The sequence below is a fragment of the Oncorhynchus mykiss genome, chromosome 10, assembly GCF_057628025.1.
Source record: "Oncorhynchus mykiss isolate SJ-2025 chromosome 10, ASM5762802v1, whole genome shotgun sequence".
Taxonomy (NCBI): domain Eukaryota; kingdom Metazoa; phylum Chordata; class Actinopteri; order Salmoniformes; family Salmonidae; genus Oncorhynchus; species Oncorhynchus mykiss.
In genome coordinates, this window is record NC_143031.1 from 29,723,340 (window position 1) to 29,750,995 (window position 27,656).

At 40.8% G+C, this 27,656-nt stretch overlaps 1 protein-coding gene across 2 annotated transcripts; it reads right to left on the minus strand.

Moving 5' to 3' along the window:
• Positions 1-106: 106 nt before the first annotated feature.
• LOC110533616 (protein FAM114A2) lies at positions 107-22,025 on the minus strand. 2 transcript variants are annotated; one of them, XM_021618014.3, is made up of 14 exons: positions 21,910-22,025; positions 16,333-16,606; positions 15,381-15,480; positions 15,095-15,196; positions 14,827-14,918; positions 14,591-14,725; positions 14,328-14,486; positions 13,666-13,789; positions 11,686-11,771; positions 11,372-11,470; positions 11,141-11,280; positions 10,889-10,961; positions 2,631-2,684; positions 107-873 (listed from the first exon to the last, which is right to left on the minus strand). In XM_021618014.3, exons 2-14 carry the CDS (start codon positions 16,537-16,539, stop codon positions 772-774), a joined length of 1,473 nt encoding a protein of 490 aa, XP_021473689.2. In that variant the 5' UTR covers positions 16,540-16,606; positions 21,910-22,025; the 3' UTR covers positions 107-771. The 2 variants fall into 2 exon arrangements, with proteins under 2 accessions (XP_021473689.2, XP_021473688.2); XM_021618013.3 differs by having other exon boundaries at positions 16,333-16,629.
• Positions 22,026-27,656: the final 5,631 nt, after the last annotated feature.

The window sequence follows — 27,656 nt, forward strand, 5'->3', positions numbered from 1 at the left end:
GTTTTTACAAATGAAATGCTTTATAAATTGTGTCACATTTCCTCAAATCTTCAACTGGATGGACGTTGGTATGCCACAATAATCAATGTGAAGCTTTAATAGGATGTAAGACATTATCTTTATTTGAAAAGCGTAAAATACCTGATGTAAAATAGCTCAAAAAGTCAAAGGAAAACCTGATACAGTTCCAAGACACAGATGACCACAATCACTTTTCCTACTAAGATACAATTACAATAGTTGTCATCATTCAATTACTAATATTCTGGTTATACAATTACACCTGAAGATAAACAGGGAGGCATGTGTGCCAAAGCAATATCACATTCATTTGCAATACAGACACCTGAAGTACTTATCCTGAAGGGGGTTATCCTGAAGTCCTGGTGTTATGAATAATGCATTGAATCATGGTAATTGTGAGACATGGAAAAGTCTATATTCAGAATTTCTCAATTAATGTCAGTACATAAGCACAGTATTTGTATGAGAAACGCAGACATCAATGTCATTCAAACATGTCAGCTCTAGACTCCTCAAATACTGTCCATTGGTATATCTACTGTACTGGTATATCTACTAACAGCACTACAATACTCCACAACGAGTAAACACCGTTTGTCAAAGGTAAATTTCTTCTGAGGCGTGGCACTTTAGATAGGCATCGAAATAAATATAAAATAAAGCTGAGGAAGTATTTTTAAAACCGCAATGACATGTATATGCTTTTTGTCAGGGTCCCTTGTTCGCACAGCTGGCAGAGAGATGTGGTCACTGTTGGTTAGAGTCAGCACTACTTTGAATGTGGGACACCTCTAATACAGGCATGAGGAGCTGGAAGGAATCCTGGATGTACGATGCACTGTTTGAAGCCTAAAGAAGACGAGATACATACAGTACATAGATACAGTTGAAGTCAGAAGTTTACATACACTTAGGTTGGAGTCATTAAAACTCGTTTTTCAACCACTTCACACATTTCTTGTTAACAAACTATAGTTTTGGTTAGGACATCTACTTTGTGCATGACACAAGTCATTTTTCCAACAATTGTTTACAGACAGATTATTTCATTTATAATTCACTGTATCAAAATTCCAGTGGGTCAGAAGTTTACATACACTAAGTTCACTGTGCATTTAAACAGCTTGGAAAATTCCTGAAAATGATGTCATGGCTTTAGAAGCGTCTGATAGGACAATTGACATCATTTGAGTGTACCTGTAGATATATTTCAAGGCCTACCTTCAAACTCAGTGTCTCTTTGCTAGACATCATGGGAAAATCAAATGAAATCAGCCAAGACCTCAGAAAACAAATTGTAGACCTCCACAAGTCTGTTTCATCCTTGGGAGCAATTTCCAAATGCCTGAAGGTACAACATTTATCTGTACAAACAATAGTACGCAAGTATAAACACCATGGGACCACGCAGCCGTCATACCGTTCAGGAAGGAGACGCGTTCTATCTCCTAGAGATGAATGTACTTTGGTGCGAAAAGTGCAAATCAATCCCAGAACAACAGCAAAGGACCTTGTGAAGATGCTGGAGGAAACAGGTACAAAAGTGTCTATATCCACAGTAAAACGAGTCCTATATCAACATAACCTGAAAGGCCGCTCAGCAAGGAAGAAGCCACTGCTCCAAAACCACCATAAAAAAGCCAGACTACGGTTTGCAACTGCACATGGGGACAAAGATCGTACTTTTTGGAGAAATGTCCTCTGGTCTGATGAAACAAAAATAGAATTGTTTGGCCATAATGTTATGTTTGGAGGAAACAGGGGGAGGCTTGCAAGCCGAAGAACACCATCCCAACAGTGAAGAACGGGGGTGGCAGCATCATGCTTTGGGGGTGATTTGCTGCAGGAGGGACTGGTGCACTTCACAAAATACATGGCATCGTGAGGCAGGAAAGTTATGTGGATATATTGAAGCAACATCTCAAGACATCAGTCAGGAAGTTAAAGTTTGCTCGCAAATGGGTCTTCTAAATGGACAATGACCCCAAGCATACTTACAAAGTTGTGGCAAAATGGCTTAAGGACAACAGAGTCAAGGTATTGGAGTGGGCATCACAAAGCCCTGACCTCAGACCTATAGAAAATGTGTGTGAGAGCAAGGAGGCCTACAAACCTGACTCAGTTACACCAGCTCTGTCAGGAGGAATGGACCAAAGTTCACCCAACTTATTGTGGGAAGCTTGTGGAAGGCTACCCAAAACGTTTGACCCAAGTTAAACAATTTTAAAGGCAATGCTGCCAAATGCTAATTGAGTGTATGTAAACGTCTGACCCACTGGGAATGTGATGAAAGAAATAAAAGCTGAAATAAATCATTCTCTATCCTATTATTCTGACATTTCACATTCTTAAAATAAAATGCTGATTCTAACTGACCGAAGACATGGAATTCTTACTAGGATTAAATGTCAGGAATTGTGAAAAAACTGAGTTTAAATGTATTTGGTTAAGGTGTATGTAAACTTCCGACTTCAACTGTACATAAACGATGCAACACATTTGTAAATCTGTCACACACACAAACACACATTGTTATGATTCAGCTTTCAGACAGAATGAAGAGGATGTGATATGCAGCAATGTACGATAATTAATTCGATACAAACCTCCAAAAATACTCCCGTTATGAGTGGATTGAGGACATCTCCATTTTCATTTGACTGCAAAACAAAATGTTTTGGTCTTATTAGTCAGTGAACTAGGAATCTTATACACCTATTAAAGGGATACTTAGGGATTTTGGCAATATAGCCCTTTATTTACTTCCCCAGAGTCAGCTGAACTCACTCACGGATACCATTTTTATGTCTCTGCATCCAGTATGAAGGAAGTTAGAGGTAGTTTTGCGAGCCAATGCTAACTAGTGTTAGCACAATGACTGAACGTCTATGGTATCTACTAGCATGCTTGAAAAAGAAAAGGAGAACTCGGATGCAATAATTGTATAATTAACTTTTTGACAGACAAGCTGTCTTCATCAGTGTATAATGACAAACACTGCAGTTCACTAATTTATATACTTGGAAAGAACACACACAGGTGTCTGTAATCATGGCCAAGTGTAAAATGGCCATAAAAAAAAAATTGCACTCCCCTTCCCAAATGTACACATATTTTCACATGACCCTCCCCCCTCATATAATTATCTCAAAATAATGTTTATGGCCACAAAGAACAATAACTGTAGAGAACCTGTGTTTATAAACATGGATATCGACTTAGACACTTCAGCATGCAGTCAATGCCACCATGGGCTACAGGCCAGAAGGATAAGGGTTCGTCAAACAACACAGACGAGCTTACTCTCCCTGTCTGTTTTATTACACTACAATCAGAGCCTGGTGCAGACAATGATCAGCTAGGGGGAAATCAGATTTTTTTTATGCCATTTATAATTATACAGTGCCTTCAGAAAGTATTCAGACCCCTTGACTTTTTACACATTTTGTTACGTTACAGCCTTATTCTAAAATGTATTAAATATGATTTTTTCCCTCAGCAATCTACACACAATACCCCAGAAATGTTTGTAAATGTATTGAACATTAAAAACAGAAACACCTTATTTACATAAGTATTCAGACCCTTTGCTATGAGACTCAAAATTGATCTCAGCTTCATCCTGTTTCCATTGATCATCCTTGAGATGTTTCTACATCTTGGTTGGAGTCCACCTGTGGTAAATTCAATTGATCGGACATAATTTGGAAAGGCACAGACCTGTCAATATTAGGTCCCACAGTTGAGAGTGCATGTCAGAGCAAAAACCAAGAAATGAGGTCGAAGGAATTGGCCGTAGAACTCCGAGACAGGATTGTGTCGAGGCACAGATCTGGGGAAGGGTACAACAAAATGTCTGCAGCATTGAAAGTCCCCAAGAACACAGTGGCCTCGATCAATCTTAAATAAAAGAAGCTCGGAACAACCAAGTGTCTTTGTAGAGCTGGCCAACCGGCCAAACTGAGAAATCAAGGGAGAAGGGCCTTGGTCAGGGTGGTGACCAAGAACCCAATGGTCACTCTGACAGAGCTCTAAAGTTACTCTGTGGAGATGGGAGAACCTTTCAGAAGGACAACCATATCTGCAGCACTCCACCGCCAGGCCTTTATGGTAGAGTGGCCAGACAGAAGCCACTCCTCAGTAAGAGGCACATGACGCCTGCTTGGAGTTTGCCAAAAGGCACCTAAAGACTCTTTGGCCTGAATGCCAAGCGTCATGTCTGGAGGAAACCTGGCACCATCCCTACGGTGAAGCATGGTGGTGACAGCATCATGCTGTGGGGATTGTTTTTCTGCAGCAGGGACAGGGAGATTAGTCAGGATCGAGGCAAAGATGAATGGAGTAAAGTACAGAGAGATCCTTGATGAAAACCTGCTCTAGAGAGCTCAAGACCTCAGACTGGGGCAAAGCTTCACCTTCGAACAGAACAACGACCCTAAGAACCCAGCCAAGACAACGCAGGAGTGGCTTCGGGACAAGTCTCTGAATGTCCTTGAGTGGCCCAGCCAGAGACCAGACTTGAACCTAATCAAATATCTCTGGAGAGACCTGAAAATAGTTGTGCCGCGACGTTCCCCATCCAACCTGACAGAGCTTGAGAGGACCTGCAGAGAAGAATGGGAGAAACTCTCCAAATACAGGTGTGACAAGCTTGTAGCGTCATACCCAAGAATTGCTGCCAAAGGTGCTTCAACAAATTACTGAGCAAAGAGTCTGAATACTTCTGTAAATTTGATGAGGTTTTTTTATTAACAATAAATTAGCAAACATTTTGAAAAACCTGTTTTTGCTTTATCATTTTGGAGTATTGTCTGTAGATTGATGAGGGGAAAAAACTACGTAACAAAATGTGAAAAAAGTCAACGGGTCTGAAAACTTTCCAAATGCACTGTATACAATATTTGAAACTTATTTTCCACAAACAGGTTTCTGTACCAATGCACTACACAACCAATAAACAAAGCATACAGACTTTGGGCACTTCAAAATCATGGTTTGCGTTTTCCATACCAAAATAAAAAGACTGTCAATCTCAACAAAGATAAAATACATCCCTCACTACCCAGCAGGCTTACCCAGTATTGAAGACATCTCAGAATGTCATTAAACCTTTTGGTGTTTTGTAACATATGTCTCTTTCCGTTCATCAACTGGCCGCTGCACAGTTTGGATTGATTCATTGATTGACTTATTTGTCAGTTAAAATAGTACATATATACAAAAATATTGTTTGGACAATAAAGTCTGGGACTTATTTCCATTGTGGTCCTTATTTATTTTTACATAAATATATACAATACCAGTCAAAAGTTTGGACACACCTACTCATTCCAGGGTTTTTCTTTATTTTGACTATTTTCTACATTGTAGAATAATAGTGAAGACATCAAAACTATGAAATAACACATATGGAATCATGTAGTAACCAAAAAAAGGTGTTAAACAAATCAAAATATATGTTATATTTGAGATTCTTCAAAGTAGACACATTTTGCCTTGATGACAGCTTTGCACATTATTGGCATTCTCTCAACCAGCTTCATGAGGTAGTCACCTGGAATGCATTTCATTTAATAGGTGTGCCTTGTTAAAAGTGTGGAATTTCTTTCCTTCTTAATGCGTTTGAGCCAATCAGTTGTGTTGTGACAAGGTAGGGTGGTATACAGGAGATATCCCTATTTGGTAAAATAAGCAAAGGGAAATGACAGTCCATCATGACTTCAAGACATGAAGATCAGTCAGTTTGGAAAATCTCAAGAACTTTGAAAGTTTCTTCAAGTGCAGTCGCAAAAACCATCAAGTGTTATGATGAATCTGGCTTTCATGGGGACCTCCACAGGAAAGGAAGACCCAGAGTTACCTCTGCTGCAGAGGATAAGTTCATTAGAGTTACCAGCCTGTCACGCCCTGGCCATAGAGAGGCTTTTTATTCTCTATTTTGGTTAGGCCAGCGTGTGACTATGTTCTATGTTCCTTTTTCTATGTTTTGTATTTCTTTGTTTTTGGCCGGGTATCGTTCGGTGCGCTATAGGCCACCCCCCCACAAGTGCCAAGCGAGAGTGGGCAACCAGCCAGGGCGTATTGTCCCGGCTCAGCGCGTTTGGTTTCCGGTACGCCGTTTCGGCCCAGGTAATCCTGCGCCGGCGCTGTGTGCTGTGTCTCCGGGGAGCTGGGAGGGTGCAGTGCGCCCTATGCCTGCGCTCCACCCGTGCCGGGCGAATGTGGGCATTGAGCCTAAGGGAGAGGTGCGAGTGGTATGCACCAGATCTCCAGTGCTCACCCACAGTCCGGTTCAACCTGTGCCTGCACTCTGGAGGGTCCGGGCTAAAGTGGTCATCCAGCCTGGAGGAGTGGTGCCAAGGCTGCGCACCAGAGCTCCATTGCTCCCCACAGCCCTGTCCATCCGGTGCCTCCTCCACGCACCAGGCTTTCTCTCCGTCTCCTCCCTCCAGGTTCTCCCGCCTGTCCGGCGCTTCCAGAGTCTCCCTCCAGTCAGGAGCTGCCAGAACCGCCTGTCAGTCAGGAGCTGCAGGAGCCGCCCGTCAGTCAGGAGCTGCCAGAGCCGCCCGTCAGTCAGGAGCTTCCAGAGTCGCCCTTCATTCCGGAGCTGCCAGAGTCGCCCTTCATTCCGGAGCTGCCAGAGTCGCCCTTCACTCCGGAGCTGCCAGAGTCGCCCTTCACTCCGGAGCTGCCAGAGTTGCCCTTCCCCCGGAGCTGCCAGAATCGCAGCCCCTCAGTCCAGTGGCGCCCTCTTCGAGGGTCTGCAGTCCAGGGCCCACTGCGAGGGTGGGTCAAGACACCTAAGTGGGTCAAGACTGAGGTGGAGCGGGGTCCACATCCCGCACCCGAGCCACCGCCGTAAGAAGGCCCACCCGGACACTGCCCTTTAGAGTCAGGTTGTGCGGCCGGAGTCTGCACCTTTGGGGGGGGGGGGAGGGTACTGTCACGCCCTGGCCATAGAGAGGCTATTTTGGTTAGGACAGGGTGTGACTAGGGTGGGCGTTCTATGTTCCTTTTTCTATGTTTTGTATTTCTTTGTTTTTGGCCAGGTATGGTTCTCAATCAGGGACAGCTGTCTGTCGTTGTCTCTGATTGAGAACCATACTTAGGCAGCCTGTTTTCTGTTTTGTGTTGATGCACCTTACAGGACTGTTTCGTTCGTCAGTTTGTTGTTTTTGTTCAGTATTCATCTTTATTAAAATTATTATGAATACGTACCACGCTGCACTTTGTCCTCTTCTCCCGACAACAAACGTTACACAGCCTCAGATTTCAGTCCAAATAAATGCTTCAAAGAGTTAAAGTAACAGACACATCTCAACATCAACTGTTCAGGGTAGACCATGTGAATCAGGCCTTAATGGTCGAATTTCTGCAAAGAAACCACTACTAAAGGACACCAATAATAAGAAGAGATTTGCTAGGGCCAAGAAACACGAGCAATTGACATTAGACCGGTGGAAATAAGTCCTTTGGTCTGATGAGTTCAAATTTGACATTTTTGGTTCCAACCAGCTCCAGGCTGTGTAAGGGCTATTTGACCAAGAAGGAGAGTGATGGAGGTCTGCATCAGATGACCTGGCCTCCACAATCACCCAACCTCAACCCAATTGAGATGGTTTGGGATGAGTTGGACCGCAGAATGAATGAAAATAAGACTAAATGCTCAGCATATGTGAGAACTCCTTCAAGACTGTTGGAAAGGTATTCCAGGTGAAGCTGGTTGAGAGAATGCCAATAGTGTGCAAAGCTGTCATCAAGGCAAAGGGTGGGTACTTTGAGATTCTTCAAACGTTTTGTTGACGACATGATTCCATATGTGTTAGAAAATAGTAAAAAAAAATAAAGAAAAACCCTTGAATGAGTAGGTGTCTCCAAACATTTGACTGGTACAAACATTTGACTGGTACTGTCAAATATATATATATATATATATATATATATATATATATATATATATATATATATATAAAGGAAGTGAAGTTATGGCCTAAACCCAGAGAGATAGAGATATGCTGGTGACATGCTACAACACCAACATGCATTTCTTTATGTGAGATGGCTACTGCATCTACTATACAGGTATAGACATACAGAGGTAGGGTTATTCATACATTTCCGATCCAAATATTTTATATAAGCATTATATTGTTAGATTATATTAATACTCTGGTAGGCCTGAAACAGCTGAGGCGGCATTGGTACGCACTACGCTCTTAAACTCTTGATGGTTGCTAGTCAGTGCACAGTTACCGTCATCCTGACAGTTCTAAACTTTGCAAGGCATGTCACTTGGCCCATCTCTTCGCATAGCCCACCAGTAAGAAATACCGTGGGAATAAATATCACTGAATGACGAAAATATTGGAATAAAGAAGGCTAATGCAATTCAAAGTCATCTTATCATTGTGATACATATGAAACAATAGCCTCCTGTGTGTGGCACACTGGTCTCATAGACTAGACGTAACATAGTAAATGTAAATCTGTGATATCCAGATTAGTATGATATGCACAGCCAGAAGAGGACTGGCCACCCCTCGGAGCCTGATTCCTTTCTAGGTTTCTTCCTAGGTTCCTGCCTTTCTAGGGAGTTGTTCCTAGCCACCATGCTTTTACATCTGCATTGCTTGCTGTTTGGGGTTTTAGGCTGGGTTTCTGTACAGCACTTTGTGACATCGATTGATGTAAACAGGGCTTTATAAATACATTTGATTGATGTTACATTTGGTATGGTTACATTAGAAAGAAGGTTACCTAAGGCAAAAACAAAAGTACGGTGGTGGTCAGGATGGATGGGTGTGAGTATAATGTGAATGTCTTCAAATCTCATCATGGACAATTTTAGCTAATTAGCAACTTTTCAACTACATACTGCTTTAAGCTACTTTGCAACTAATTAGCAGGTTAGCTAACCCTCCCCTTAACCCTAACTTCTAAACTTAATCCTAACCTTAACCCTAACCCTCAGCTTAGCTAACGTTAGTCAGCTAGCTAATGTTAGCCACCAAGCCACCTAGCTAGAATTTGTAACATATTGTACATTTAGCAAATTTGTAACATACAATACACATTGTAATTCGTAATATATCATACAAAACGGGTGATGACATCCACAAATGAATACATACCATATCATACTAAATGGAGTGTGAATAATATGTAATTATCTGAGACCCCGTTGTGTGTGGTCAACTAGATGATCATTTCAGCATGATTTTGATTGGGACAGCGACATCGCACTGCTTTGAGACAGTGTAAGATTTTTGTTTTCACTGAATCTCCGTTTGGATATTGGTTAAGCTACAATTAGTCTGGGAAAATGTTAGCTAAATTGCTGTGAGTGCTGCTCATGGTCATCTTGTATAGTTGGCTCAATTATTAGAAAATGTTGCCATGTTATGTAGTTTAACAAGTGGATTATTTTGCTAGCAGTCGCTTAGTAGCCTAGGCCTACTCCCGACTAAAAACCTGTGACTTCACTGACTTCTCATCCCTAATTGCTCCTGAAAATTGCTCTGAATAACAGTATACTAAATTACTAAAATGTAAACGTAAAAATGTTGTCTGATAATTAATCAATGTGATTTTATTTCACTGAATTTCCATCTGTACAGGCTATTTGGAGGCGGTATAGCTCATCTATCTATTAGTTTGCTCATCTTGGGGCAGCAGGTAGCCTAGTGGTTAGAGCGTTGGACTAGTAACCGAAAGGTTGCAAGATTGAATCCCCGAGCTGACAAGGTAAACATCTGTTGTTCTGCCCCTGAACAAGGCAGTTAACTCACTGTTCCTAGGCCGTCATTGAAAATAAGAATTTGTTCTTAACAGACTTGCCTAGTTAAATAAAGGTAAAATAAAAAATGAATCTATCACTGATCAGAGACAAGTTGTGTGGGAAAGATATTATTTGTATTTCATTCTGTTATATTCTTACTATAGTAAGTGAGTATACCAAACATTAGGAACACCTTCCTAATATTGAGTTGTCCCCCCCTCCCCCTTTTGCCCTAAGAACAGCCTCAATTCGTTGGGGCATGGGCTCTACAAGGTGTCAAAAGCGTTCCACAGGGAGAATGGCCCATGTTGACTCCAATGCTTCCCACAAGTTGGCTGGATGTCCTTTGGTTGGTGGACCATTCTTGATACACACAGGAAACTGTTGAGGGTGAAAACCCCAGCAGCGTTGCAGTTCTTGACACAAACCATTGCGCCTGGCACCTACTACTGTTCAAAGGCACTTAAATATTTTGTCTTTCCCATTCACCCTCTGAATGGCACACATACACAATCCACGTCTCAATTGTCTCAAGGCCCCCCCATCAACACGGACTGAAGTGGATTTAACAAGTGACATCAATAAGGACTCATAGCCTTCACCTGATCAGTCTATATAATGGAAAGAACAGGTGTTCTAAATGTTTTTTATACTCAGTGTATATGTGTGTTGATAGTAATCGGGTAGGTTTGTCTTGTCTGTTTAATCAACAAAATAACAAATTATTGATTTCATTTGGATGGCGCAGCCATTGCTGCACTGACCCGTACTATAGGCCTAATTAAACTCAAAATACGCCTACCCACATCTGCACACCACAACTACCACTCGGCATAAAAGGCATATGCATAAGAGGGTCATATAAACATCGCCCTATCTGTTTTGTTTACAGGAAAAATACCTTAAATCCTATGCGAAAGCAGTTTTTGTGAAACTCAAAAGACAGTTTATACATTTTCATAGTGAGGCAGTACAATTAAGTTAACATCTGAAGCTGAGTTCTGTGAATGTGGCTTCCAAGAATGTAAGCTTAGTGACAGGAGAAATATACTTTGTGATATAGTTTGTATAGAATCACTACCTTACCCCTATTGTAGTTAAACAGGAGGTGAACTTCTTGGAAAGTAGCGATATCTCTTTACACAACACAATTGTTATTCTGTAAGAGGAGAACAAAATGTTGAGTTAGAGCACAATCGCACACTGGAATATGACAACAATGAGGGTATCAATACACACACGTTATGTCTGAAGGTTAGGGATGTGTGAACCAAAGCTATATCTATGACTAGTAATATAACACTCTGTCTAGATGGCTGATGGTGTGTAGGAACTTACTGCGAGAGGATTTTGGCCTGCTCCAAAGTGGTGACCTTCTGGTTGTTACAGAGCAGGATCATCTCGGCCACTTTGTGGAACTGCTCTATGGATCTGGCTGTTAGCTCAGCCAGGCTTTTGATGGCTGATGAGTGGACATTCTGAGAGGAATCAACAACACTCACATCAGTAGTTACAACAGAAAGAAGCTCCATTCCAATAGTTACAATGTCAGATAATAATTTTGCATACCTCAACAGTATAGGTTTTTGCCACTTCCTCTTCATTCCTTTCTTCTTCCTTTATGGGTTTGGTCATTTGGGCAATCTGGTCACATGCATTCTTACTCACCTGATGAGTGTTTGCAGAGAGAAAATAGGTTCGAGATTAGTGATCTACCATGCCGAAAAAGCAAAGTCGAGTAGTGCTCAGTCCTTTCAAAACGCAGTCCTGACAAAACTCTCCAGAAGATGGCAACAAACACTGCTATATTATTGTACCGCTAGCATGAGGCCATAAGATCACTGGCTTGAAATTCAACCAAAACAGAAATGTATTGTGCCAACCTTGCCAAGTTTGTCAGCTGTTGTGGGTATGTGTAGTCCATCAAGGGCCTCGGTTAATTCCCTCAGAAACTCAGCGGCATCTTCATCTGAAAATAAATATGATTAAACAAAATGTATTGCTTTTGCTCATTGTATTTATCACAAAAACATACTGCCATCTTTCCCTAAAACAAGATAACAATGCTGATGTTTTTCAGTTGAATTATCACCCACAGAAAAAAAAAATAATAGAACAAAAGTATTTTGTTTCTGTTGTGAGTACAGTGGTGACCCATCATTCTGGGCAGGTAGGGCAGAGACCCACCTGTTTTGAGCCCTACCTGTTTAGCAAAAATATATACAGTACCAGTCAAAAGTTTGGGCACATCTACTCATTCAAGGGTTTTTCTTTATTTTTACTATTTTCTAAACTGTGAAGCATTTATTTGGGCTGCAATCTAATGAACTTGTCCTCTGCAGCAGAAGTACAGTGGGGCAAAAGAATTTATTCAGCCACCAATTGTGCAAGTTCTCCCACTTAAAAAGATGAGACAGGCCTGTAATTTTCATCATAGGTACACTTCAACTATGACAGACAAAATGAGATAAAAAAAATCCAGAAAATCACATTGTAGGATTTTTAATCCTACAACAAAAAAAAAAGGTTGAATACATTGGCTATACTCTCAAAACAACTGGGAACTTGAAAATGTCAGACTTCTGAGTGTTCAAGACAACTGGGAACTTTGAAAAAAACAAGCACCGACTGATAAAACTACATGTAGAATGGTCATCCTACTTGGAATTGCAAGTCGGGCACTCAGCACCATAAATCCAGAGAATGCCAGACTTTGATGACACAGTTTGCCCAGAAGGACAGCTCGCTTGCTCATTAATGTCTTTATCAAAATTACGGCTTGCCTCTTATCAGCTCATCGTTCCCGTATGCCATAGTTTGTACATCTCGACTGTTATATTGCTTATATAGGTATATTTCATTATTATCTTATTCATAATTTTCGGCAATGTTGAAATTATGCAATTATGTTGTGGTCTGTAATCATGTTTGCCAGTGACAGTTTCTTCCCATTCAAATATATATTTATTTTCAACAAAAAGTACAGTAATAGACCCATGTAATTCCAGTTGATATTGCGAGGGTTGTTTTGTTTGCGCAATGCGCTGTCTGTGCGTCGGTATTGTGGTAAGTGGATCCTCGTGATTGTATTTTCCTTCCTTTTTAGACCACATAGGCCTAATAAAATACATAGAATGTTAGGCTAACCGTGTTGCTCTCTCTCTCTGTGTGGTGACTTAAAGAAGAGTAGAGTTAAGGCCTGAACATCTTGCTGAATTTATCTAAACTAACATCTGAATTTCTGTCTGTGTCCATTTTGAAAGTGCAGAATGAAGGCCTACCTCGTTTGCTTGCACTTGCTGATACTTAGAGCTAAGTGTTAATGATAGAAGAACAAACATTATGAATTTACTGAACATACATTTTATAATGTTTGTGTATGGTTCAAAAGTAAAAACGAATTTGTTATTATTGAAGGAGAATGCGGTTCTTATTGAGTTACACAAATCCACAAAGAGTCAGTGGAAACCATATTTATTTAAGCAAGTCAGCCATATCAGCTATGGTTTTTAAAAAAGGCAGTAAATGAGGTTGATGGAACTGTTTTCCTGCCAGACTAGGTTCCACTGAAAGCCAGGTGTAGCGGTGGTACGGATTCACTCTATGGTGCTGAAAGGAAAGCTCTGCTGTTGTGACAGCTTTATGTAGGCCCTAACAGTTTGTGGGCACTGTTTGTCACTGTTATAGTGCTGTTTAATGTATTGTTTAATGTTGTGTAGTGGCTTTGTTGGCACGCATCTAAAAAAATTGGCTGCCCCAGCAAGATTTACATGCTAAAATTGTCACTGTTTGAGTACTAAAAGACTGTAAATGTAACATTGTGATAGTAGACTTTATTTGACTGTTCTGTGACGGTAGGCTACCTTTCTTTTCTTCCACCTCCTCGTCGTCAAACTCTACCAGAGAGAAGGGTTCCTTGATGAGCTTCAGGTCCTCTTTAAGTTGGGCCAGCTCCTCTCCAGACAGAGTGGTTATAACAGACTTCACCTACACCACACAACATACAACTGATTCAGTCATAGATAAGATCTACTAAAACGGGTAGGCAACTAGATTCAGTGTACAATTGGTACACTGAAAATTGACTACAACTAGACCCCAAAAGAGATTGTATTTAAAAATAACAATTTTATACCTTGAGACACAAAAAGAGACATGCTCACATATGTATATTTTTACTTTATTTGTGGGAATACTTGGGAACAGATTTCCTATATTAAACTCGTTTTTAGCTGAATACTTGGTGATTTTACAGTTTCAAAGAAAATCACTTGCTAGCCTGTTGCTAGCCCCTGTACTAAAAGAAGCCAGGAGGATTTTAAAGTGCCATGGACCTGTTTTTATATTTCAAGAGGTTGCAATGGCTGTAGGTTCTCCATTTACAAGTGAGCAAAAATACAGCTAACATGATGTTTTATTAATTTCAACGGAAGGCTGTGTGCTGTGTGCAATCAATAATGTTTTGAGAGGCTGTTTACTTGTTTCTTTGTACGAGGTACAAAATGTGGAACTTGCTCAGTATTACCTTTGACTCACTCTCCCTGGAGAGAATCTCCAGAGCTTCCAAGTGGGCTAGGCCCTGGAATTCATCGAACAGCATTCCGTAATGGGCCTTCTTTTCCGTGTCGGAGGAAACCTCCCTGGCTGTTTGATGCTGCTCACGCTCCTTGGCCTCCCGTAAGACCTTCAGCCAAAGCAAAAACCTTATTCAATCTTGGTCAGAAAGCTTTCAAATGCAAATAAAGTGTAAGCACAACACAGGAGGTGGCTTCTCTAACATCCATTCACCTGAGAAAGAGTGTTAGTCTTGATCATCAGACCCTTTGTTTTCTTGAAACCTGGATCTCCCTCTGCTATGACATCCATGGTCTTCTTGCCTATGAACTCCAAGGCATCCAACCCCCCTGTTAGGACTGTTTTCCCCTGGAATATAGATATTTAAGTCAGTAACCAAGTCACTTTTGCCCATAAACAACATATTATGAGGGTAATCGTCAAAAAAGCAGAGAAGCATTGTTTCTTACAGTGCTTTGAACAACACTGCTGAGGGATGAGAACATTCCCATGGCTGATGCTCCATCTCCTTCCCCTTTATCAGTTTCATTACTGGGTTCACCTAGAAGTAATATACATGTCAGACATCAACCTAATGTGCATAGTTGCAACAGTGAAGTACTCTACATCTCCACAACAAACGCATCCTAAATATACTAAGGCTTATCACGGCTGATGCTAAATCCAGAGTGATGACTCGTGTTGATAATGTTGATGACCAGCGTGTGCTATCATTACCTTCTTGTTTGTCCTCCTCTCTAATTGGCGCAGACAGCTCTGTGGAGCTGGGGATTCCCAGTGAAGTCTCTGCCTTCTCAATAGCCTGGGTGATCCCTTGGCCTCAGAATGAAAAGAAAGGAATACATTTATTTGTAGATCTTTGAAAGTGTACCTATGCTGACTGAAAGAGCAGACATATTGTTTAACATGACACCATAATGATAATACAAACTGACTATTACTCAGAGACAAACCAAAAACTCTGACATTAAAATATGTACATCCATTTTTTGGATCTCCTCACCTACAGTGGCCACAGTGGCCGAGGCCGTTAACATGATGGACTTTCCCCAGCTCCCCCAGTAGCCCCATCCTCCCCGGGCTACTGTCAACTCACTGGATGCCTGGAGGAGAGTGAGAGATGGAGAAAGAAAATGTTGGTACCGGACTCTACCGTTTGTAGCCTGTACAGCTATAATAAAACCTAAACCATATCCAGACCTTAAAAGGGACAATCAGCAGTTGCTACATCAGTTTTTTTTTTAGATATACACTACCATTCAAAAGTTTGGGGTCACTTTGTTTCTGGCCATTTTGAGCCTGTAATTGAACACACAAATGATCAATTAGCCTTTTAAAATGATAAACTTGGATTAGCTAACACAACATGCCATTGGAACGCAGGAGTGATGGTTGCTGATAATGGGCCTCTGTGCACCTATGTAGATATTCCATTAAAAAAATCAGCCGTTTCCAGCTACAATAGTCATTTACAACATTAACAATGTCTACACTGTATTTCTGATCAATTTGATATTATTTTAATGGTCAAAAAATTGCATTTCTTTCAAAAACAAGGACATTTCTAAGTGACCCCAAACTTTTGAACGGTAGTGTAAATGAATTATATGTACCCACTAATTCTTGAAGAAGCTGAGCTTAGTTGCACTGTCATCCCATCAGAACCAAAAATATGACCTTGTTTTACTCAAATGTTTATAAGCAAAGTAAATATTAACAAACACTATATAGCCTCAAAACATGGTTAAAACTATAATGTTGATATCATGGATGGTCGGTCCCTGCATCCATAGCTCTATCTATGAATTTGAGAGAAAAAAATTATTCAGACCCATCACTCAGCTTTTTACCAAAACAGTTGCGGGAGCACGCTTTGTTATTGTTTCAACTGCTGATTGGTCTTTTAAGTTAAGCTTATTGACTCTTTCACCCAGCTGTATGACATCATGTCTTACCTTGGCAGGCTCTTCTTCTACTTTGGGTTTCTCCTCCTGAATCTCCTGGACTTCAACTGGAGGTTTTGGCTCTGGTCTTTTCCTGGTCTTCCTTTCCTTTCTGGTCGGGGTGACATCTGTGGAGTTATCTGTGGTGCTGTCTCCAGTTGGTATCTGTGGAGAGCTGTCTGGTGTCTGTTGAGCACTGTCTGTTAGTGTCACAGGCATGGGTTGCTGCAGTGGGGCCTCTGTCTCTGCGAACTCAGAACTCCCAGCAGGGTCACTGGGGGCTTTGCTGTCCGACATATTAACACATACCTGTTGTTATTTGATGAAAATAAAATAAGAACTTCATGTGCAATGTACAATGGCAACTAAAAACAGGTTTAAAAAGGACATTCTATCCAATCATTAAGCTGGAGGTAGAGGTCTCGTGCCATACTGACAAGGCATTTTCTTGCAGATTTAGTCTACCTAGCTAGCTAGATTAGCTAAATGACAGATTAGGTACTGATACTCAGAAACTAAGATAACAGTTGTCTGAGCCAAACATAAGATGGCAAGGTAGGCAGTGTTACATAAAACACATTCAAGGTGAAGTAATTCTACACTCCCTGGAGGAATATTACTTGTATTATTTATTTTTTTACATTTTCTGACAAGCGAGCACTTAGATGTGGTAATTTTCACATTCTCATAAATTCATAGAATGTTTGGTAATTACTATAGTACGGCATTTGTGAAAATTCTATAGCAATATAGAGTGGGAAAGCAGCCGTGCGTTTGGACAATTAATAGACACTGCAGTAAATAAAACCTAATAAAATAAAAAACATCTGTCCTGTCCAGGACCAGAGTCCACGTAGACCGGTGCGGCATAGCCAATCAGTTTTTTTATTTTATTTTTTATTTCACCTTTATTTAACCAGGTAGGCCAGTTGAGAACAAGTTCTCATTTACAACTGTGACCTGACCATCTGGTGACCACCCTGGTGAAGACGACGAGCACGCAGATGAGCTTCGCTGAGACAGTTTCTGACCATTTTTGACAGGTTGTGCAAACCCACAGTTTCATCAGCTGTCCGGGTGGCTGGGCTCAGACAATTCCACAGGGGAAGAACCCGGATATGGAGGTCCTGGGCTGGCGTGTCTGTAGTTGTGAGGCGGGTTTGACAAGCTGACAAATTCTCTAAAACGATGTAGGAGGCGGCATATGGTAGACAAATGAACATGACATTTTCTGGCAACAGCCTGACATTCCTGCAGGCAGCATACCAATTGCTCGTTCCTCAAAACTTGAGACATCTGTGGCATTGTGTTGTGTGACAAAACTGCAAATGTAAGAGTTGCCTTTTATTGGTCCCAGCACAAGGTGCACCTGTGTAATGATATATATTTAAGTTTAATCAGCTTCTTGATATGTCACTCCTGTCAGGTTGATTGATTATCTTGGCAAAGGACATATGCTCACTAACAGGGATGTAAACAAATATGTGCACAACATTTGAGAGAAATACGCTTTTTTGTTGTTGAGAGAAATAAGCTTTGAACATTTCTGGGATCTTTTATTTCAGGTCATGAAACATGGGATCAACACTTTACATGTTGCATTTATATTTTTGTTCATTCTACATATTTAAACAATTTGTTCAGGTGTATTTTGTGACTTTTGGCGAACGTGTTCTAATGCTCTAAAGTCATGCTGTTGCTACTGCCTGTAAACACACAGTCCAGTTCAAAGTGAATGATGGCACGCCCGTGTGGCAAATTGCTTTTTTGCATATAGGCCAACTGTAGCCACGCTCAAGGTCCTAAACAATATCATAACCGGACCTCTGGCAGTCTCTATGGGGGTGCCACAGGGTTCAATTCTCAGGCCGACTCTCTTCTCTGTATGCATCAATGATGTCGCTCTTGCTGCTGGTGATTCTCTGATCCACCTCTACACAGACAACACCATTCTGTATACTTCTGGCCCTTCTTTGGACACTGTGTTAACAAACTTCCAGACGAGCTTCAATGCCTCCTTCCGTGGCCTCCAACTGCTCTTAAATGCAGTAAAACTAATGCATGCTCTTTAACCGATCGCCGCCCGCCACGCCCGCCCGTCTAGAATCACTACTCTGGACGGTTCTGACTTAGAATATGTGGACAACTACCTAGGTGTCTGGCTAGGCTGTAAACTCTCCTTCCAGACTCACATTAAATATCTGTAGTCCAAAATTAAATCTAGAATCGGCATCCTTCACTCATGCTGCCAAACATATCCTTATAAAACTGACTATCCTACTGATACTTGACTTTGGCGATGTAATTTACAAAATAGCCTCCAACACTCTACTCAGAAAATTGGATGTAGTCTATCACAGTGCCATCCGTTTTGTCACCAAAGCCCCATATGCTACCACCACTGCGACCTGTACGCTCTCGTTGGCTGGCCCTCGCTTCAATTCCTAATTTGGCCACCGTGGCCACCTGGAGGTCACCAGATACTGACTGGTTTTCTGATCCACGCCTTTACCTTTTTTTTTAAGGTAGCCATGACCAACAGATGCCTATTCGTATTCCCAGTCATGTGAAATCAATAGATTATGGCCTAATGTATTTATTTCAGTTGACTAATTTCCTGATATGAACTATAATTCAGTAAAATCTTAGAAATGATTGCATGTTTCATTTATATTTTTGTTCAATGTAAATACCACGGGAGTCCTCTTACATTTGGGAACATCACAGTCCAAACAACCATTAAAAGGAAGGCTCTTTCCCTCAGTTGCCCATGCACATCAACAACAACAGGATCAACAACTAACGCTAGCAGAGCGAGATTAGCTAAAAATCTAATCAGGGATAAACCCTCTCAAATTTGTTCAGCTAGTTGGCCGTCAAAATTGCACTGATAACCGATGGGGAATAATAACCCGCTTGTCCCGTTGTCAAGGAAGTGAGTTTGTGTTTATACAGGACCTCCCGCCCCCAACTACAGTCAATCAATCATGTCAATGCGGAGCCCTCAATATTGTTAAAACATTTTGGATGCGCACAGCGATGCGGTATGGAGTGCAATTTGGCCTCTGCGAGACAACGCAAATACGTCACACCCTCCACCAAGAGCCCTTACAAAAAAAGATGGCAGTTTTGAATCTGCAATAAAAGTAGTTGTTGACTGTGTTATTTTGGACGCAGTAATTGCAGAATAACTGCAAAGTACTACAGTTGAACTGCAGCTATACTTCACTGTAACTGCAGTTACACTGCAAAAGTACTGCAGTGAAAAAAAGTGTTATTTTGGATGCAGTATTTGCAGTTATACTGAATTCTGACTGCAACCTTTTTTCGTAAGGGAGCCTCCAACCATATTTTCGGATTAAGCATAAATTGGCTTTGACTCGATTGCATATCTCACTGCTTTCTTCCTGCTTCCATGCACTGTGCTCTCCTGACGCCAAATAATCAGCATTTCTTAATATTAATTCAACGGATTGTGGTCAGTGGAATATGGTGTTAGGAAATTGCATACCTACTGTTAATAACAGTATTTATGAAAATGTATTACAAGTGCATAACTAGATTGTCATTTTCCATTATGAAATATTGTTGGAAAAATACTTTTTTATCATTATTTTGGTGCAATGTTTTCATAAACCATGTACCATGTTGATTGGCAAAAAAAAAATGTTGACGTTTGTCACATTACTGCTAAATAATGTGTTTGTCATGATGTGCGCACTCTGCAGTTTAAAAATAATCCAAAGGGTGGCAGCCTAGACCACAAATTAATGTTTTGCATGAAACAGTGTTCTGTTTATGTGCAATATAGCAGGATTGGGATTTTAGGCTGCCATTTTTAGGATTATGTTGGAATTGAGTAAACTCACATTAGCAGAAGGTTTATATTATAAATGTAGAGTGGGGGGACACAGACAACCTTTGCAAATAATACGTACAAACTCATGCACCAAACACGCTTGAAAATACACATTTTATAGTATTGGGGTAATAAATCAGATTCCAAGGTAAATTATTTCTACCTATTTAATTACACAAAAACAAATATACCCCCTCCAACCCCTCCCTTCCCCTGAGGAACCTGAGAAAGTTTGTGAGTTTTACGTTTCACAATTTTGAACAAATGTACATACCAACATACACCCTATATTACACAGTAATAGGATGTTAGTCCATCCATGCAGATTAGAAATTAAACAAAATTATACTGTAGGTAAAAAAAATCCCAAGTCTTTGTGTGTGTTACGTTACAACAGTGAAAGAAAGCTACTTTCCTGTTGAGGGTAGCATCAATCTACATCACCTATTTGTCAGCTGTGCAAACCTGTTTATGATTTCACTCTTTTCCAAGTGTGTTAACTATATCTTTGTCAAATGTCAAGACAGCCTGGTGATGCATTCTATCTTGGGTCATTGTGCTCCTAAACCAGGTATGTAGACATCTTAACGCACTGAAAGATCTCTCATAGCTGCTAACTGGGTTGGTCAGCGCAGCCTGTATGATTGATTTCAGTGATTGGAACATACCAGGGTCTAACAGTTTATACAGTTTATACTCACAAGACATGCCAGAAGTGGCATCTTTTTGGGGGGTACTTCCTATGGCTTGAAAGGACTATGATACATGTTTGTCTTGTGTGGGCCTTCCCTTTCCTGTGTTCTCCTCTCTCGCTCCTCCCTTTTCCATGCTGTCTGAAATTGTGCTTTTCCTGAATCCACTATATTATTACAATGAATAGTATCAGTACAGTTGCACAATGGAGTATTCTGAACACAAAAACAGAGAGTGAAAGAGAGAAGCAATATGAAGAACTGGAGAACTGTTATATAATATTTACCTGAATTGAGCTAAAGGTAAAATATGGGATAAATTATGTTCCTTAATGATAATAGCAGTTCACGCAATCTTAAATCTGATGAACATTTAACTGTCTTAGTTTATCACTAACCACGATATCTGTGTTTTCTCTCTCTCTCTGTTCTACTGTACGCTCCTCTGTCTCTTTATGTAGATGCAGAATAATATCAGTGCATTTGCAATTGTGGGCAAAAGACGGCGGGGCTGAGCCAAAATCATTCAGGGCTTGCCAGGTCTGGTGACGTCAATGGTTCAGGTTCAACATAGAAGTTCTATCTAGCAAAGCAATTCACGTTTCTTGCCAGCCAACCAAATGACACCTGCATCTTTAGCTGTAGCCACCAAAAAAAGATACATGGGGAAAAAGTCGGTCACTCACCCACTCCTCCAATGACAAGACATCCTCCCAGCAGTTAGCTAGCTAATGTTAGGCTCCTTGTTTTCAGCTTGCTAAATAAATAAATATCTACATAAATAGATACGCTAGCCTAGGGGTGTCAAACTCAATCACCGAAATGGCCATATTGAAAACGCTAGCTTGTTTTAATTTCTTCTAGAAATGTGACAGATAAAAGTCTACGAAATAAGCTTACTAGCTTCTTTTTAATCTTAATCTAATCTAAATCTGATGATTTCTGGTGATAAAAGTCTACGAAATAAGTTGTAATTTATTTGTTTAAACAATGTTGTAATTGTTTAAATAAAGGCCACAAACTATTGACGTTACAAACCTAGCAATTGTATCCGAAAAGTCATAATATTCTTGATTTTATTCTTTATCTTGCAAGGGCTTGTGCTACTAGCCACGTCACACGATGATTTGTTTGGGTTGAGAGTTTCCTCTACTGCTAGGCGCGTGGATTTCCTGTACAAAATAGTACACATCGCCACCTGCTGAGCGGGAGTGAAAAAACATTCGCCAGTTGGTTTAATTAGTTTATTAGGGCCAAAATCAAATGACCAAAGATAGCGCCTAGATAACTAGAGATAACAACTTGCAATATAACGAACAATGTAAATGTCAATCAGCATACTGTACTTTGAACGTCTATGTTGATCTATCTATGCAGATTCTGACCACCATACATACAGTGCCTTCAGAAAGTATTTACAGGCCTTAAGTGCTAGAGTGACCACATGTCCGGGACAGTCCTGCATTTTGGCCCTTAGTTCCGGGTCCCATAACTAAACTATAATGTCCTGCATTTTATCAACAAATTCAAGCACCACTAATTTAGGAAAACAAGGTTGATTTGTCCCGTATTTCAGTCAGACATTCTAAATGGTCTATTATAGTCCTGTTGCGCTTATGAAAATATATCTACTGGTGACGTTAAACCCTTCTCAAATTGTTTTTTAGATCTTATATTCTGCGCAGCGCAAGAGGAGACATAGGCCAATATCATAGGCAACAAATTTTTATCAAAATCCTTTCGAGCTAAATTCCAGCTAAACTTGGAGAGGACAGTTAGGTGTAACTACTTACAAAATGTGTGCTTCTGATGAAGGGCTACAAAAGTAGCCTAAGTAAATGGCATTATTGGACTAAATGCATATTCCCATGAAATTGATTTAGAACAAATGATTGGCATACGATGCTGCCAACATGTTGTAGGCTACACTATCCCGCAAATGTCCCACAAAATCATTCTGTTGGGTATTTTAAATGTGGTCACCCTACTCTTGACTTTTTTCACATTTTCTTACATGGATTAAAATGGATTAAAAATATAGTTTTTGTCAGTGGCCTACACACAATAACCCATAATGTCGAAGTGGAAATATGTTTTCAAAATTTGTACAAATGATTTAAGTATGAAAAGCTAAAATGTCTTGAGTCAATAAGTATTCAACCCCTTTGTCATGGCAAGCCTAAATAAGTTCAGGAGTGAACATTTGCTTAACATGTCACATAATAAGTTGCATGGACTCTGTGTGCAATAATAGTGTTTAACATGATTTTTGAATGACTACTTCACCTCTCTACCCCACACATACAATTATCTGTAAGGTCCCTCAGTATAGCAGTGAATTTCAAACACAGATTCAACCCCAAAGACCAGGGAGGTTTTCCAATGCCTCTCAAAGAAGGGCACCTATTGTTAAAAAAAAAAGAAAAAAATATATCCCTTTGAGCATGTTGAAGTTACTGAATACACTTTGGATGGTGTATCAATGCACCCAGTCACTACAAAGATACAAAGGTACAGGCATCCTTCCTACCAGAAAGGAAGGAAACCTCTCAGGAATTTCACCAATTGAGACTTTAAAATAGTTACAGAATTGAATTCCTGTGATAGTAGAGAAATGTGGATGGATCAACAATATTGTAGTTACTCCACAATACTAACATAAATGACAGACTGAAAAAAAAGGACCCCTATACAGAATACAAATATTCAAACATGTTTGCAACAAGGCACTAAAGTAATACTGCAAAAAATGTGGCATATGTGAAAATAAATTGTTATATGTGGGGCAAATCCAGTACCACTCTCCATATTTTCAAGCATATGGTGACTTCATCATTGTTATGAGTATGCTTGTAATAATTAAGGACTGGGGAGTTTTTCAGGATAAAAAGGAAATGGAATGGAGCACAGGCAAAATCCTAGAGGAAAACCTGTTTCAGTGTGCTGTCCACCAGACACTAGGATATTAATTCACCTTTCTACAGGACATTAACCTAAAACACAAGGCCAAATCTACACTGGAGTTGCTTACCAAGAAGACAATTAATTTTCCTGAGTGGTTACAGTTTTGACTTAAATCTGCTTGAAAATCTATGGCAATACATGAAAATGGTTGTATCTATGATCAACAACCAATTTGTTCTCAAATAACTTTTTAAAGAATAATGGGAAACTATCGTACAATCCAGGTGTGCAAAGCTCTTAGAGACTTAGCCAGAAAGACTCACAGCTGTAATTGCTGCCAAAGTTGATTTGAACATTTATTGTGTGAATCCTTATGTAAATGCATATTTATGTATTTCATTTTCAATAAATGTGCAAACATCTCTAAAAACATGTTTTCACTTTGTCATTATGGGTTATTCTGTGTACCTGGGTAAGATTATTTGATTTTTTTAATCCATTTTGAATTCAGGCTGTAGCTCAACAAAATGTGGAATAAGTCAAGGGGTATGAATACATTTTTTTTTAAATCTACATATACAAACATATACATATTGAACAACAACTTGCAGACGCACATAAACAATGACTACATCTCATCTGTCCAGACCCACATGCTCACACCCCCATCCCTAGTAAGTGCATTATTGTTTGCCACTTGGCCTTAATTGTATTCATTTGTTTTTCTCTTTTGCCCATGCGATTTTTCCATTGTGTTAGTGATTGCGGATTGATTGAGTTCCATGTTTTTAGTACACGTTTTTTCAAGTTGAGTGATGAGAAGAGAATCGTCCTGCCCATTGGGTATCTCACTACACCCCCATATGCCATGTCTCGAAATATGCAGAGAGACAGATCAAAAGTACATTTACATTGTATTATTCTGACAGACAACTTTCTAGCTCCGCCCACAACTTCTGGACTTTCTAGCATTCCCAGAAAGCATGGATTATTCGGTCATTATTATTTTCACACTTAAGATATAACTCTGTCGTTGTGTTGTAGAATTTGTGGCTTTTGTCTCTTGTATAATAAATTCTATACATTAGTTTATACAGGATTAAGCGTACATTTACGTTAACTGTAATTTCATTAGTTATGCTTCAACTTCTCCTCCATATTGTGCCAACATCAGTTCTTTTGAAGTCTTGGTTCCAATAGTTTATATATTTTTTATATCATATCTATCAAGGCACAAGGCAAGACACAGATGTAGACACAGGAGGCAGATGGTTGGAGTCTTACAATATTTAATAAACCAAAGGGGTAGGCAAGAGAATGGCCATGGACAGGCAAAAAGGTCAAAAGCAGATCAGAGTCCAGGAGGTACAGAGTGGCAGACAGGCTCATTGTCAAGCAGGCAGAATGGTCAGGCAGGCGGGTACAAAGTCCAGAAACAGGCAAGGGTCAAAACAGGGAGGACTAGAAAAAGGAGAATCACAAAAGGAGTACGGGAAAAACACGCTGGTTGACTTGACTAAACATACAAGACAAACTGGCACAGAGTGACAGGAAACACAGGGATAAATACACTGGGGGAAATAAGCGACACCTGGAGGGGGTGGAGACAATCACAGGAACAGGTGAAACAGATTAGGGCGTGACAATATCATTTTCTCACTCAAGTAAGATTCCCTCAAGGTTGCTTTGATGTCCAAAACATTTCAAAACTAAATTTTGTGATATGTAACTTTTAAGTTGCATGTACAGTATTTAAAATTATCTACATTGGTCAGTCTAAAATTACTTTTTCATTCTATCATGGAAATAAATGTATTACCTGTTACCAAGTCATTTGACTGCCCTCGACCAGCAGCCCACTGCACTGAGGCTAGGTAACACGGTCACCACCGATAAATCCATGATTATCGAAAACTTCAACAAGCATTTCTCAACGGCTGGCCATGCCTTCCGCCTGGCTACTCCAACCTCGGCCAACAGCTCCGCCCCCCCCCCCCCCCCGCAGCTACTCGCCCAAGCCTCTCCAGGTTCTCCTTTACCCAAATCCAGATAGAAGATGTTCTGTAAGAGCTGCAAAACCTGGACCCGTACAAATCAGCCGGGCTTGACAATCTGGACACTCTATTTCTGAAACTATCCGCCGCCATTGTCGCAACCCCTATTACCAGCCTGTTCAACCTCTCTTTCATATCGTCTGAGATCCCCAAGGATTGGAAAGCTGCCGCAGTCATCCCCCTCTTCAAAGGGGGAGACACCCTGGACCCAAACTGTTACAGACCTATATCCATCCTGCCCTGCCTATCTAAGGTCTTCGAAAGCCAAGTCAACAAACAGGTCACTGACCATCTCGAATCCCACCGTACCTTCTCCGCTGTGCAATCTGGTTTCTGAGCCGGTCACGGGTGCACCTCAGCCACGCTCAAGGTACTAAACGATATCATAACCGCCATCGATAAAAGACAGTACTGTGCAGCCGTCTTCATCGACCTTGCCAAGGCTTTCGACTCTGTCAATCACCATATTCTTATCGGCAGACTCAGTAGCCTCGGTTTTTCTGATGACTGCCTTGCCTGGTTCACCAACTACTTTGCAGACAGAGTTCAGTGTGTCAAATCGGAGGGCATGCTGTCCAGTCCTCTGGCAGTCTCTATGGGGGTGCCACAGGGTTCAATTCTCGGGCCGACTCTTTTCTCTGTATATATCAATGATGTTGCTCTTGCTGCGGGCGATTCCCTGATCCACCTCTACGCAGACGACACCATTCTATATACTTCCGGCCCGTCCTTGGACACTGTGCTATCTAACCTCCAAACGAGCTTCAATGCCATACAACACTCCTTCCGTGGCCTCCAACTGCTCTTAAACGCTAGTAAAACCAAATGCATGCTTTTCAACCGTTCGCTGCCTGCACCCGAAAGCCTGACTAACATCACCACCCTGGATGGTTCCGACCTAGAATATGTGGACATCTATAAGTACCTAGGTGTCTGGCTAGACTGTAAACTCTCCTTCCAGACTCATATCAAACATCTCCAATCGAAAATCAAATCTAGAGTCGGCTTTCTATTCCGCAACAAAGCCTCCTTCACTCACGCCGCCAAACTTACCCTAGTAAAACTGACTATCCTACCGATCCTCGACTTCGGCGATGTCATCTACAAAATTGCTTCCAACAGTCTACTCAGCAAACTGGATGCAGTTTATCACAGTGCCATCCGTTTTGTCACTAAAGCACCTTATATCACCCACCACTGCGACCTGTATGCTCTAGTCGGCTGGCCCTCGCTACATATTCGTCGCCAGACCCACTGGCTCCAGGTCATCTACAAGTCCATGCTAGGTAAAGCTCCGCCTTATCTCAGTTCACTGGTCACGATGGCAACACCCACCCGTAACACGCGCTCCAGCAGGTGTATCTCACTGATCATCCCTAAAGCCAACACCTCATTTGGCCGCCTTTCATTCCAGTTCTCTGCTGTCTGTGACTGGAACGAATTGCAAAAATCACTGAAGTTGGAGACTTTTATCTCTTTACTTTCCGAAGGCACTGTACTCTCCAAAAAGGCAAAGAATGTGTTAAGGTGTTTAGCACCATACCCCACAATGCCACATACACGTCACAAGATTGTCTAAACGAGATCATAGCGCTCATGAGTGAGATTGTCACTGAGGAAATAGTTAAAGAAATCTGAGAATCTTGGTACACACTGAAGGTAGACGGGATCAAGGATCCTACTGGATGTGAAAAAATATCCACTGGACACTACAGTAGGCAACCAGGACAGAGGAGAAGAGACTGAATGTAAATGACTGTTCTTCAGCATGTTGGATGCTGTCATTGGTGAAATGTCAGAACGATTCTGTGAACGCAACAGTCAACT